This window comes from Atta cephalotes, assembly GCF_000143395.1.
Source record: "Atta cephalotes unplaced genomic scaffold scaffold00082, whole genome shotgun sequence".
NCBI classification, from domain to species: domain Eukaryota; kingdom Metazoa; phylum Arthropoda; class Insecta; order Hymenoptera; family Formicidae; genus Atta; species Atta cephalotes.
The window spans coordinates 108701-125382 of NW_012130146.1; the positions used below are offsets into that span (position 1 = coordinate 108701).

Below are 16682 nucleotides of genomic sequence, written 5' to 3' on the forward strand. Positions count from 1 at the left end.
TACGTAACGGTACGACGACGTTACGTACGTAGACGTAACGTAAGTAATAAGTTAACGTTAGTAAGTTAAGTTAGTACGTAGTTACGTACGTACGTACGCGCGCGCGCGCGCGTCGCGTGTGTGTGTGTGTGTGTGTGTGTGTGTGTGTGTGTGTGTGTGTGTGTGTGTGTGTGTGTGTGTGTGTGTGTGTGTGTGTGTGTGTGTGTGTGTGTGTGTGTGTGTGTGTGTGTGTGTGTGTGCTAATTCTGATATTATATATACTGATATGTATATTAATTCTGATTTTAAAAAACTTACGAGAGAACAGAAACTCACGCGTCTACGCTTTCACGGCTCAAATTTGAATGTGAAAAATTATTTGGTAGGACAGATAAAGGAACTTTGATTTATTTGTTTTTGTTTTTACAAACAGACTCTAATAATGCAAGATATGATTCATTCAGATTTTCAGTGTCTTGCGTGTAACATTTCAGATATTCTTCTTTTATTATTTTCTATATTTAAAATTTATAATCGAATAGTTTTGCGAGACTTGGAAAAAAGCATTAAGTTCGATTAATATGAAGATAACATTTTACTATTGTTATATTGATGACATTTTGACTGTTCTTATTGACAAAGTTGATGATATTCTTATTACGTTTAATGATGTTCATATGGCAGATTGCAATTTACGATTAAGATTGAAGAGGAAGGTTGTCTGAGTTTTCTCGACCTTCTAATAAAAATTAAAAACCATAAAATTATCATATTTAATTAAATTATATATAATTAAATTATTATTGATTCCAAAAGACATATTCAGACCATTATCTTTCATTTTTTTCCAATCATCCTACATATCATAAAATCGGTGCCATTTTCAGTTTGGACATAAGTATTCTTCTCTCAATCCTATCTATATCAGAAGAATTTAGAGTTAATAATTAACACACTTATAGACAATGATTAGTCTTTAAATTTTATTTTTAATAACATGAATAAAAGAGTTAAATATTTAATCGACAACAAATTAAGTTGACATAAGGATAAAATTAAAAATGTCAACAATTCCGATTCCAATTTAAAAAAAAATTTTTTTTGTTCATTCCAAATTTACTAATATTATCACGTCTTTCATCAATAAGTTCACAATAGGATACAGATTTTTAAATAAATTGGTTCATTAAAGTACATAAAGATCGATTAAACAAACTTCGCGTTCAGAACGTTGTGTATAAAATAAAGTGCAATGATTGCGAGGCCTCGTAAGACAGACAAAAAGACAACTAGGAACACTGAATAAACATAAAAGTAATATTAAATCTGATCTGTCTAAACACAGTCATCACACAACATATTTTAGAAAATAATCATAATTTTGATTGGAAAAGCATAAAAAGTTTGGATATAGAAAATAATTATAATAAAAGAAAAACATCTGAAATATTACATATAAAAGAGCAAATAGAGGGGATAAATTCGCAAAAAGACGCTGAGAATTTATATTCATATTTGCGTTATTAGAGTTCATAAAAACAAAAACAAATAAATCAGAGTCAGTTTTCAGTATTTCGCAGACTTACATCGAGGAAATTTTGAATAAGATGGACGTAATTAATAGTTCCGTAGATATGTTGCTGATATTAGATGAGTGCCACGAAACTACGTTCTGCTGAGCTCTATGCAGTCAGACACCCAGAGAGACCAACGAAATCGGCATTTAAGAGTATGGAAGATACGTTTTCGATGACTCTTTTCACCTGTCAAAACAAGAAAGAATACGTCATACAACAAATAATAATAATGCTATCAATGTTTAGGCAGCAATTGCAGTCCATACCTGTCTACTAGACAATTAAGTTGAGATAGTAGTATCGGTAAATCTTCTATTTTAAGGATTTTACATAATAATAAGATCCATATCACATCTCTTTATATCAAGAAATGACTGAAAATGATTTCTAGAGAGTGAATTTTTGTAATTGGATATAAGAAAAATCAATTCAGGATGCATTCCTATCAAAAATACTTTTTTCAGACGAAGTCATTTAATAATATTGAAACTGTGAGTCGATACATATGCATTATTGATTTCCAGTAAATCCTAGGATGCAAACTGTGTAGTTTCAACATCGTTGGTCGTTAAATGTATGGTGTGATATTTTGGATGACTATATAATTGGACCACGACTCTTAATTGCAATACGTACACAAATTTCTTGCTTAACACTTCCATCATTATTAGATGTTCCCCTATCCTTACGTCTGGTTATATGATTTCAATAAGACGGTGCACCGCCACATTACGCTTGTTCTTCTAGCAATGCATTAAATATTTTATATCCAATTAAATGGATAGGAAGAAGAAGTCTGATCCTTTGGCAACAACGTTCTCCTGATATTAATCCTCTAGATTTCTTTCTATGGGGCTTCATCAAAGAGAAAATTTTTTCGACAAAACTTAAGACATGTGACGACATAAAAGAAAGAATTCGACAGGCTTATGCTACTGTAACACTCCAAATGTTCGCAGTGTGACGTCCGTTTAATACTCGAATTAACAAATATTTAGAAGTCTAGAAATAATTTTGAACAATTATTACAATAAATTCTATATGCCAAACTTTTTATTCTACTTATTTTATTATTTGCTCACTCATTCCTCAAAATTTCTGAATTTTTTATTCTCAAGATCACGTGAAGATCATGGTATTATAGGCCATTGGATTTGTCTTGACCTCAACTATTATGCTAAACTATAATGATAAAAATATGTAGTCCTATTTAAAAAAATGATAACTTTGAAGGCTCTCAAAATATAACCTTGAGAAAGAAATAATTCCCATAATATGTATCCCTTCGAATCAAACAATTTCTTCCTTAGATATTTCCGCGCATCATTAACAGTAACAGAGATATTGTTTTGTAATACTGGGACACCCTGCATAATGCTCAAATTTTTTTTATAGATGAATTTCATTGATTATCCATTGCCAAATGTGCTAGTATGCTAATAATTCAGTATCAAATATTCTACTTCAGTAGATTATCCACTGATTCAGATTTCGAGAATGTGTTTATCACAAATAGGTTGTAGACATGATAAATTCTTTTCTCGTTTTTTTATCCTTGAAGGACAATCCATATCTTGCTTAATTTAATACACAAATATATTAATATATTAAGTGTACAATTTTGCTTCCGCCGTTTTTTTTCCGAAATTCGAAGCTTTATTGTAAAAAACTGGTTATACATTTATGATTCAAAGTATTGTCCATCGCTGGCCACTACTTTCTCCCATCTTTCGGGTAGCGTACGAATTCCGCGTCGAAAAAACTGATCATCTTTTGAGGCTATCCACGAATCGATCCAATTTTTTACTTCTTCATAAGACCGGAAGTGCTGGTCAGCCAGGCCGTGTGCCAATGATCGAAACAAGTGATAATCAGAAGGAGCAACGTCTGGAGAATACGGCGGGTGAGGTAGGACTTCCCATTTCAACGTTTCCAAGTATGTCTTGACCACTTTCGCAACATGGAGTCGAGCATTGTCATGCTGCAAAATCATTTTATCGTGTCTCTCATTGTATTGCGGCCGTTTGTCTTTCAATGCTCGGCTCAAATGCATCAATTGCGTTCGCTACCGATCGCCTGTGATTGTTTGGGTCGGTTTTAACAGTTCATAATACACTACGCCGAGCTGGTCCCACCAAATACAGAGCATGACCTTGGAGCCGTGAATATTCGGTTTGGCCGTCGACGTGGAAGCATGGCCGGGAACTCCCCATGATTTTTTGCGCCTGGGATTATCGTAATGAACCCATTTTTCGTCCCCAGTGCGATGCAGAAATCCCTTCCGTCTTTACCTTTCAAGCAGCTGTTCACAAGCAAACAAACGCCGTTCAACATCTCTCGGCTTCAATTCGTACGGCACCCAATTTCCTTGCTTCTGAATCATTCCCATGGCTTTGAGGCGTTTTGAAATGGTTTGTTGAGTCACTCCCAATGATCGTGCCAATTCTTCTTGATTTTAACACGAGTCTTGCTCAAGTAATGCCTCCAATTCTGCATTTTCGAAAACCTTCTCTCTTCCACCGCTATGCCGGTCTTCGACGTCAAAATCACCGTTCTTGAAGCATTGAAACCACTTACGACACGTTCTTTCACTAATAGCGGCCTCATCATAAGTATTTGAGAGCATTCAATGAGCCTCAGCCGCAGATTTCTTCATATTGAAGTAAAAAATTAAAACCTCTCGCAAATGATGAGAATTTGGCTCGTAAACTGACATTTTCAATCGAGAATAACTTTATGATGCAGACACAAATCGACTAATGTTTCTATGGGGTTATGTTGACAGATGCCCAAGTTTATTGTATGACGTCTATGATCTATTTATTTCGACCACCACTTACCGCTAAAGCCATCTATAGGAAAACGGCGGAAGCAAAGTTGTACACCTAATATTATTAATAAAAATATATTAATTTAATGCAAAAATATATTAATAAATCATAAATTTTTTTTAATGAAAACGACATGCTGATCACACTTGTAAACACTTTGATCCGAAAAAAAAAACGCTTTTGGTGCGAATAGCTGTTAGATGCATACTAACAGTCCAACTAAAAAACTAAGCATCTCTATCTATAGTATATAGTTGAAGCTTCAAATCTCGATGGCAGGTACGCGTCACTTTGATTCTGAAATCTAGCGTGAAAGATGATGCTTAGATCATTTTGATCTAGAAGGACCATGAAAAATTAAATTTCTTTTAATCTCTCGCACACTTACTGACGGATGCAGTACAATGGCGATGAAGCGGACTCAGACCAGCGCTCGGTCGCCCGCCGCGGAAATTATTTTCTTCCACACATAATATTATATCAAATAACCATTCTAAAAAAATATGATTTTTATAGAAAATTTAATGAGGACGATGATATTTTATTTAAATTTTTATTTTGGTGACCTTGAACAATAAAATGACTTTAAATATTTTAATTGTTTATAATAATCATTTAACAACAATTTAACAACAATTATAGTAATAATGAATACGTAAATGTAGATAATTCTTTTATATTTAAAATGAGCACAATTTGACTCCGTATAATAAAGGATCAATCAGATTAAAATATCAATTATCAAATTTTAAAAATAAAGATTTTAAACTCCAAGTGCTTTTTTGATTTTTTATTTACGATGATTTTCCATCGAGTTACAATGTTTTGAATGTTGCATTTTGAGCATGTTCGAAAGTATTTTCTATTTTTTGTTGAGTAGTGTATAATATAGAAGTAGAGAGCATAGAAATAGAATAGAAGTAGATTTTAAGAAGTGCATAAATAGCGAGTTTTTAAAAACTTTCATATTTTCGAAAATATATTGTCAAAATACATATCGGCTTATTTTATATACGAAACGCGTAAAAAAATTTTTTAGTAAATTAAAAATATTATCTCATATTATTGTAAGTGCTCGATTTACAAGAATATCTCATATTGGAATTTTCACGAGAAGCGCTATTTTTTATGGAGAAGGAAGGTGAAATACCTTATGTATACACAATGCTATTGAATATAGGATTGCATAAAGAGCGATTGCCTATCGAGACTAACATAATAATTAAAATGAGTTTTAAATCCATCATTGATGCCATTCATAACGGCGGTTTCATTAAATTGTTTTATAAATGAAATCACGATAATTAATTTTTTATTTAATTTTTTTATTTACAAAAGCAAAAACAATGTGATCATTTTTGTTTCAACGTTCAATAACTCGATGAAAAAAATTCGTGCAACGTTCAATAAAAAGCAAATTAAAGATAAAGATTTACTCTTTTCGATTGCTATAAATTGTAATTTTATGATTTTTTACTTCACACCATAGGTCTTTCTGTAAAAATTTTGGATTTGACGGATATGCATTTAGAAATCCGCATAATAAAGAATCAATTAGATTAAAATATCAATTATCAAATTTTAAAAATAAAGATTTTAAACTCCAAATGCTTTTTTGATTTTTTATCTACGATGATTTTTCATCGAGTTACAGTGTTTTGAATGTTGCATTTTGAGCATGTTCGAAAATATTTTCTATTTTTTGTTGAGTAGTGTATAATATCGCAATGCTGAATTCAAACAGTTAATCTTAGAATTTTAGAATGAAGTACAAAGAAAAAAATATTTGAAATTTGTAAAGATTTAAAGCATATGCTTTAATCTATTAATATTCTTTTGAAATTTTCACGTAAAGGAATATCATATATAAACAAATTATATCTCTAAAATGTTAGCGGACTCGCACACACTTTCCGTAACAGGAATCGTAAGATGTGTCCTAAAAGTTAACCAAGAATTCAGAAATGAAAATTTTTAAAAATTGTTGATTGACTAATTCTTGTGTGCAAACCTTCTTATTTAATCTTTAGATAATGCAATTTAATTTTTATATAAAGTTTATATATTATGTTTCCAAGTTGATATTAAATAGAATTGGATTTTTAAATTATTGTAATAACAATTGAATTATTATATCGCACATTAAACTTATTCACTATTTAACTTGGAATATCACTGGAATGTTAATTCGAAAATCAAATATCAAGGAAGAAATAATCAAATCAAATATCATAAGAAGATGCAATATGTTACGCTCCATCATAGCTTATTATCTCACCTTCCTCTGAGCATCGGCTTGCTCAATTAAAAAAATTGGTGGACGTCATTAATTTGCTCCAATTCTCCAATTTGCCGATTCCTTTCTCGTTTCCATTCCTCTGTGCATTCAATTTCATTATGAAATAACGTGCGCGTGTGAATAACGATCTCATATTCCTGCATTATTATATTCAATCGTGCTTCCGAAGATAAAGAAAAAAGGAAAAAACGTCCCGTCGCATTACAGACTGTCCGCAGTCCGAGTATAAATATGAGACCAACTTATTTCTCAGACTCCCCGGTATCCCTCGGATCAGCAGGCTCGCCGCAGGGAAACCCGACGACGGATGCACCTTCACCCATAAACTTTCCTGCTCCAGGGGAGAGCATGGCCGATACTTCAACTCTGTCGCCGGAAACGAACATGCCGAGCTCGCCAGGCTGCCAGATCAGAGTGACGAGCGAGTATAACCTGCTGGGCAGCCCGAGTCCAGGGCCACCACGAGGAGATTCCCTTCGTGGTGTCGGCAGCAGTGATGGCGGAGGTGGAAGAGGAAACGGTCAAGAGGGTCGCGACGCGGGATGCTCGGATCGTGCGTCGCCTGACTCGGTCTTCCCGGATGCCGGTCCGCTGATGAGCTTCAGGATCTCCGACGAGCAGCAACATCATCAGCAATCACAGCAGCAGCATCAGCAACAACAACAACGCTCCATCACCCCCGTACAGATCAAAACGTCGCCGTATTCGCCAATTCCAGCGGTCTCGTCGACTCCGATTGCCCAAGATGCCTCGTCGAAGAGTGACAGTCCGGACTTAAAGGGCGACCTATCGTCCGTCCAGACCAAGGAAGAATCCGACAATTCGGTTTTCGACGGAGGTGGGGGCGGTAGTAGTGGCGGTGGCAGTGGTGTCGGTGGTCGTTCGGAAGCCTCCAACCAACTTAGTCACCGGAATAGCCCGTCATCTCAATTCAACTTGAACCTAAACATTAGTCCCGGCGCAGTTGGTTCAGCCAGACCACACGGATCCTTGCAACAGCAACATTCACCACCGGCGCCACCAAGATCACGCGCACCTCCGGTACCACCGCATCTGTTAGTGGCTCATCATCAATTTTGGTCTCAGAACACTACTAGCGTACAGGGATTCGCTACGCAGAGGCTACTCAACGGTGTCATCAGCAGTGCTGTTAGTTACGGTGGGCAGAATGCAACAACTGTCTCCACCAGTTCTAGCGGTACCAATGTCAGCTGTGTCACTACCGGCGCTACCACCACGGCAACCTCGTGTAAGTTCTGCATTTTTTATTAAATCAAGCACTTCTCACATTAAATTTATTTAACGATTTATCCTTTCATATCTAATCACTATTTTGAATCGGCTATGTCGTGAGGAATCGTTATATATAATTACTAAATATCATTTTTAAATAACATGCAATAATATTTATAATAAAAGAACTTCTACAAAGAAGTATTTAATATAAATTTCCTCCTCGATTCGTCATTTATGTCCAATGGAAATTATTACATCTACAATTAGTGTTAGTTATGAAAATTCAAAGAATATCCAAAGAATATAGAATTTAGTTTAAATCACAATTACTTTTTGACTTTGATAAAAAATACGTAAATATCCGTTTTTGGTTGAGGTGATATCTCACCGATTTTAAGATATATTGTAGGGAAAAAGTGTCCTTAGTAATTCCCCACAAGAATCCCTACTTCTGCTATCTTTCCCCTTGTTTCGGGGCGCTCGACTTCCACACGAAGCGACTTTCACTCCATTTTCCCTCCTGTTTCGAAGCGTGTGATTTCCAAATAAATATCATCAATCTCGGAGAGTCGTGCCAGTCGTGCATTCCTTGACAGGAGGAAATGGGAGTCGCTTCGCGTGGAAGTGCTCCTAAGCAGAGAAGATTCAGAACAGTGGGGTGGAAGTTGCTTATGCAAATGTTATCCTTTGTATATTATAGAACTTTTATTTATATCTCTTAAGCTAATGCTCATTTTCAGCGTCATTTTCAGATCATGTGATCAAAATTGATGCTTAGTATTCGTCAATTTTGATCATGTGACTAGTTTGACGCTCAAATCGAGCGTCGAGCATTGAAATCAGCATGAAAATGCAGCTTTAGAAAGATTCCACTCCAAATATACACGACCTTCTAAGAATAACGATTTTCTGACCTTAGTCGAAATAAAAATGTCGATTAATAATGCTTTATTATGTGTCCGAACGTCGAAAACGAGCCGAAGACCGCTTCCTATCAGGTGCTATGTATAACTTTGTTAATTTTGCGAATCGAGCTAATTCCTTTTGCAGATATATTTTCTATACCAAATACTTGCAAAATATGTAAAAAAAATTGATTTTTTTACTTGCTAGACTAGAATACTCCCTTAAAGATGCAACAATTATATAAATAGATTATTCAGGCACAAATTGGTTTGTACAAATTGTACAAACATTGTAACAATCGATCATTGATGATTTGTTTCAGGTGAAGGTATGAAACCACCGGCGCAGAGAGCAGCGCCAGCACCACCGCGGCCCCCGCCCACGGTGTTAATGGGTGAGATCGGCGGCGTCCGTACGATGATATGGTCAGCGCCGCCATTGGATCCGGTACCGCCGCCAGCAGCATCTTGGTCTGCTACAGCGGCAGCGACCGCCTCGTGCTCTTCGTCGGAGGAGTCGGCTGCCCAGCTATTGCTGAATCTTGGCCAGGAATCCAGGGGTAAACCACCCTCGTCTCCCGCGGTCACGTACTCATCCGCTGTCGGACCGCCGCTCAACATGGAGAGGCTGTGGGCTGGCGATCTGACGCAGCTGCCGGCCGCGCAACAGATGCAGGCGCTGAATCTCACGGCGTCCGGTTCCGTCGCGCAACCGTGGGTTAGCAATGGTGGTACTGTTGTCAAATCTGAGGCGGCCTCACAATCCATATCGGTGGCACCGCCTGCGCCTCCTTTACCGCCTCAGGAGAACGAAGAAGACGAAACGCCTATGATATGCATGATCTGTGAGGACAAGGCGACCGGCTTGCACTACGGTATCATCACGTGCGAAGGGTGAGTATCTTTAGCCCCGCTTAGCCCTGCTTACGAAATTAAGTATAGTTAATCCTTTCACGCATATATGTCGCACATTTGGCGAAACAATGACATAACTAAAAAAAATCAGATTTTCCAGAAAACTTTGAATATTGCGTTTGAATGTTTTCAATTATTAAACTGTATATGTGTATGCTTTGTAATATTATTTTTTTTAATGCAAATTTATTTATAACAACTGATTATAAAAATCTATTATGCCTTTTCTTTCTAGAACTACTCAATAACAATTGAGATGAGACACTTTTAAGCAAAACAATTGACAGAATGCTATTTATAATACAATATTAATATAATTGTTTTCGTATGATGAGATTTTAACGACTCAGTTATGTTGCTCTGTCAGAATAAAGAATTTTAGGGCCCCTTCTTAATTATTTATTAATTCTTAATTAATGTAAACAATTAAAAATGACAATTTTTAAATTAGTTATTATTCTGATACTTCTGATAAATGATGAGATACGGACTAGAATAATAGAATATAGATATGATGGTTGTGTTCCAAAATTTACTGCCAGTACTGAAAAATTCACGTTACGTGCACTATAAATTTTCAGTACTGGCAGTAAATTTTGGAACACAATCGATATATTATTCCAACATATATGAATCATTATTCCCAGATCTCATCACGTATGCAGGATGTCCCAAAAAGGTCAAGACATGAATATCTCAGATATAAGTTTTACAGAAAAATGTTTAGACAAAAGTTGTAGGGTTTAAAAAGATCGATTTAATTACTGATCTTATTAGTTTGACTTTGAGTAACATTGCCAAAGTCAAGGTCACATCGATTTTTTTAAATGGAATACCCTATTTTTGATTCCAGAATCTAATAGTTGGTGTCAAGAGCTTTTCAAAACATTAAAATAAAGTTATTTTTCATAAAGTACTTTTTGAGTTATAAACTTGAAAGTTACAGTATCGCCGGCAAGATGTCCGACTGACGGCTAAAATCTCTTAAATGTTGTTCAGGATGTCCTAAATAACATTCGTTAAGATTAAGATCATTGGAGATTGTTTCTTATTTATTGTTTTCATTTTTACGTAAAAATGAATTTTCAGTTCTTGAAAATATTCATTCTTGAAAATATAATTAAATATAATAATTACATCAATGTTATTTGCTAATTTTTTTTAATATTTTAATTTTTCTAAGTTTTAATTTTTCTTAAAATTTGTTCTTATCAATAGAAATTTATATAGTCGGAAATATATAATTGGTTGATTGCAAACGTACGTAATCTGCAAAATATTTCGCAATTATTTGCACAAAAAACTGCGTGTGTATAAGATATTTTAGATTAAATTTACGAATTAATAAAGTAATTCATATGAACTCCAGGAAAGCGAAGTAATAACACTCCATTTACTACAAATATCAATATTTTGTTAGTGACAATTCTATTCCCGTGACAGTAATAATGTATTCTCGCGTAGAAAGTACTAATGAGATTGATTAACTAGGATAGGGACTTATACGTATAAATTTTTTTTGCATAAATTTTCTGAGTGATACGTTGCATCTAAGAACAATATTGACCGATATTCACTTAATTAGAATTAATTATATCGAATCTACCTGCGTAATATAGTCGGAATCATGCGGTTGATTGATCACAAATATACGTAGCCTTCGACCTTTGCCAATATTCAAGGAAGCATTCAAGAAAGCGCGTCTAATTATGTTTCGCTGATGAGAAATGTTAAGTTTTGAGTAAACTATTTTCAGAGAGCGCACTATCAATCTGTTTACACAAAAATTCATACGTAGGAGAGATGAAGATTTGTTTTCCTAATATCTACCGTTACTATTTATCTTCTTAAAGTTTAAGTAATTTAACCCATTTCGAACTTTAAATGACTCGAAGGAATAAATGCTAGAAAGACCTTTTTTCATCGATAAAAAAAGACGATTATAAATGTACCAAATGGTAAATAATATTTTGTAATGTGAGTTATATTGTATAAGAGTTATTATATTGTATAAATTTATCATCTGATTTACAAAATTTTTTAAATATTTTAAAATTAAATGAAAGTAATAAAAAAAACAAAATGTATATGGACAAATGAATTTAGATTTAATTTGTTAAATATAAATTTAAATAAATTTCAACAAATTAAAAAGAATACTTGAATGTGCTTTAATGGTTCAACAAATTAAAAAGAATACTTGAGTGCTTCAATGATATTTCATTAATAGAAAAGAAATTTTATGGATTTTTCCACATAATTAAAAAAATTGTATATTCTACTGTATATTAGATGCGCGCGATACTTTTTTTTATTACGCGCTTCAGTTTTAATTCTGAAGATATTAAGATGGTTCTTTAATAAATCGAATTACCATAGAAACATTTTATATAATGAAGTTGAAGTACGTAAATACGAAATTGGCGTGTACAAAATTCTACGGTAAGTTAATGATGAAATAAGAGAGAAAAAAATGTTGAAAATGTAACCTTTCACATCTTAGAACATATATACTGGAAGAGCTATACCGTATCTGACCCAAAGAGGATATTCTAATTCTCTTTGATCTGACCAATGTAATAGAAGTATCTCCAATATCTATCTGTTCTTGTCTGAAAACTTGTTTACTGCGCGCTTGTGCGTGATTTATATGCGAACTATGAACGCATATATGTATGTACATATATGTATATATATGTATGTTTTAAGGCGAGACAGAGTACAACACTCTTAACATTATATAATAATAATCGACGCATGCGCATTATGGTGAAGCAATCAGACAAGAACAGATAGATGTTGGAGCCATCGACAGTCACCCAGTAATCTCATTTGGCATCTCAGAAAATCAACTCCTGCATTTTTGCTCCACCAATTGACACCGCGTTTGGCTAGTAGAAAGCGACAATTGATATATCAAAAATAGGGAGGGCTGATTCTCTGAGATGTCCGGGTAGTCCGGGGCCAAATGTGCATCATCACTGCAGTCATGGTGGAATTAGACAAGGTATTGTATTGCACATAAATATGACGGCACGACCAATAAAAAATCGCTCTTAAATGCTAGCACGACTTTCATAAAAAATAAATAAAAATAATCGTATATATAAAAACTATTACAAACTAAAATAAAAACTAATAAAAACTAAATAATAATATATAAAAACTCGAAAATATAAAATCGAATCATCAAATGTTACATTCATGTTAGTCGCAAATAGGGACGCCATTATTTTGACTACTGCGGGAATACAGCACTTTGTTTAATTCCACTATGACTGCAGTTACCTATGGCTCTTCTATGTATGTTTCTATGTATGTATTTTTCATATAACTTAACTGTGATCATGATGCAAGTAGACATGGTGTGTGTTTCTTGTGCACGTTTATCTGCTGCAACCAACCAAAGCTTGATTTTTTTTCGCGATTTTTCGGCGGATTTTGTTTCAATATATACTTGCTATGACAGTAAAACTTAGTTTCACACATAGTAAATAATCACTTATTTATAGTAAATAATTACCTATTTATTACTTTTTTTACCATTATTTATTATTTTTTATTTAATATTTAATATATTTTTTAATCATTTCGAATCATATGACAACCGTGCGAATATATATGTTATAGAATGGCGGAAAATAAGGTCAGTACGTTGCGCAAACTTGGCTTAGTTTTACGAGCACACCATTCTGCTTGCATCATGGTGATAGATAAGGCTCGTTTCTTTGATTAATTGCACACAAATCTTATCATATTTTTCTCTGAAAAACGAGATTATAATAGTTTAAAAAAATTACAATTTTAATGGTTACAAAAAAGTAATAAGTCAACGGCCATTCTGGAAAGATATTTACGTGTATAAACTTACGTGTATAAACATATAAATTTAACCTTGAAAAGTAAACATAATCTAACAATTAAGAATAATATGAGTTACGACTCAATGTGAATAAAATTCAATTAATATACAATAAGGGCTATTATAAGAGCCTAACAGATAATGTATGCTATAATTATAAAATATTAATGTATAAAATATTTATTACATTTCATATAACAATGTTCACGTTTCGACCTTTTTTCCAATGGTCTTTCAGTGAATATACAAAACTTAGGTATGTTAAACGTACATAAATTATTATATTTATGTATAAGCCTATAATGATCATAATTATATACTGATCTTGACGTCCATTGATTCAACTTCACTTGTCATAATATCATCATACTTAAAAAAATTTTACAAAATTTTAAAGATTTTTGGTAGAAACATAATCTCATCTTGTTCTCATTTGATGAAGATGCTCTTGATTACTATCATATATTCCATATTATTTCATTAAGATATACGTAATTTTAATATTTTATCCAAATTATGATATTGTAATTTTAGATGGGCCCTGGTGAGACACCCCAAATTTTCGGCATTTTACTAAAGAACTATCTTAATATGCATTTGTATATTGTATATTTTAAGCTTTATAATTTATATGTTCCATCCTTTATTTATATTTATTTCCAAATATTAATCGCAATCAACATCTAAATTTGTGGATTACTAAAATAAGATATATTAATTTTTGTGTGAACATTCATAATTTGTAACTTAGACAAGATTAAAAATTAACCGATAATTCCGTAATTTTCTCGTCCTGTCTTCAAAGCGGAATAATATCTATGCGAGACGAGGGAATACTTGTTGCGTCTACTCTATTACATGTACTCGGGATGACTTCTTGAACAACACTTTTGATTAGTCCGTGAAATTACCACGGAGTATCGTTACTTCTTTGCTCATTCTTGTCCAACTTTGTTGTCTCGAAAGAGTAAATGGATTAGACGAGAAAAGTCTGCAACAAGTTTTTCTCTCGTACCCATAATACACGTAATTCTCACTCGTAATCTGAGCAGATGAATCCTTGATTTAATCTCACTATTTTCGCTAGAGGAGCTTTTTAAAATATCTCGAAATATCGATCTGATCGGTAATAATAGCTATTCTTATCTTGCATAAAAAAGCCGATAAAAACTACAGAAACCGAATTTATATTTTAAAAAAGAATATAATATATAATATATTTATTAAAAAATAAGATTTTTTTGGGGCTAAGTGAACAATGTTTTCTAATGAACTTTGCTTCACTGAAAACGAATTTAGTGGCAAAATTGGTTTCTGGTTGCATTCACCTTTCTTTTGTGATTGAAATAAATTTTTTTTCAATTTCATTTACGTCACTTTAAAGTGCTACCTTTTATTTATAAATTTATATTTATTACGATACGATTTCTTTTATAAGCATAATTAACTAAATTAGCATATTATAAATTATTAGATCTTCATATTATACATATGCATTAATTATTGTGCTAATTATGCACATGAAAAAAAATCGTACCATACTAAATATAAATTTATATCATAGATAAAACACAGCACTTTAAAGTGTTGTAAATGAAACTGAAAGAAAAATTTATTTTAAGCAAAAAAATGGTAACTTTTGGTTGAATCATTAAATATTTATCTAAATTTATATGTTTTTTCAAAATTAATTGATTTACATCAGTTTTTAACTAATGATATGATTCATATATAATTCTATTTTAAAGGTATTAATATTTTTCTAATTTATTTGTATGTGTAATCAATATATATACTGACAATAAAAAACAAGGTTAAGACCGGGAGTACAAACTCTCACATAATGCATAACATGTAATACATAAGAAAATATACCAATCAAAATTCTTCGTTTCCTTCCTTTTTATGAAATAAAAATAAATAATGAACTTATGATTGGTTGAATTTCTTATGCCTTATGTTGTATATTATGCAAGAATTTGTGTTCCACGCTTTATTACGCACAATAGCAACAGCAGAATGAGAGCAATCAATCAAAAGTGCTCACAAATACAACCGCGAAAAATGTTAATTTCTGGTTTTTGTCAATTTTTGCTGACAAATATCAATTTCTTTGAAGAAGTTGAAAAGTTTAATTGTTTTCTTATATGTTAACATCTTGGACTTCTAATCCATCTAACCCTCGTTTGACAGCCATTGACAATAGGCATCAACTGTTAGCAGCTATACATTGAAAAAATATTTATATGAAATTACGATCATGCTGAGTTTTTCTAACCTAGCATAATCATGTAATATTGCAACATATATGGAAAATTACAGATTATATTAGTTTCATGCAATATATATTTTCGAGATTTTATGGAATTTTATAAAATGTAAGATGGGCGAGTTTTTTTAAGTTGATAAAGTGCTAAATATATGTGCCGAGAGAATGATTAGTTCATGATTAGAGCATGATTAGTTCTTACCTGTAAATTATAGAAATCAAGAAGAGTCTGCCAAAGTAATGTTCAAATTTTGATTGGTGTAGTCATTATGCTGCAAAATTTTGTTCTTATTTAATGTTCGGTAAATAAGAAGGATGAAGTGATGCCTAGTAGAGACTCTTTAATCAAAGTCGCGACACTTGATTTGAGCCTTTTGTATGCAGGGTAGTAGATTTAACAAAATATCGGTAACATCGGTAAATATCAGTAACTGAGATACTAATATATTTCAAATAGTTTTGTGTCGCGACTCTGATTAGAAGGTCTCTAATACCTGAGTGTCATTCGGGTGAGAAGCTGAACATAGCATTGAAAACGCTATATTTTAAAATTTATTATTAGGTGTACAACTTTGCTTCCGCCGTTTTCCTATAGATGATTTTAGCGGTAAGTGGTGGTCGAAATAAATAGATCATAGACGTCATACAATAAACTTGGGCATCTGTCAACATAACCCCATAGAAACATTAGTCGATTTGTGTCTGCATCATAAAGTTATTCTCGATTGAAAATGTCAGTTTACGAGCCAAATTCTCGTCATTTGCGGGAGGTTTTAATTTTTTGCTTCAATATGAAGAAATCTGCGGTT

General features: G+C 33.0%; 1 protein-coding gene across 1 annotated transcript in view; it reads left to right on the plus strand.

Annotated features, from left to right (window-relative positions):
- Positions 1-16682, plus strand: part of LOC105624571 (hormone receptor 4) — a 165569-nt gene that overhangs the window by 73023 nt on the left and 75864 nt on the right. Inside the window, exons 3-4 of the mRNA XM_012205929.1 lie at positions 6940-7935; positions 9151-9721. Coding sequence (XP_012061319.1) covers positions 6940-7935; positions 9151-9721 — 1567 coding nt within the window. The remainder of the gene's footprint in view (positions 1-6939; positions 7936-9150; positions 9722-16682) is intronic.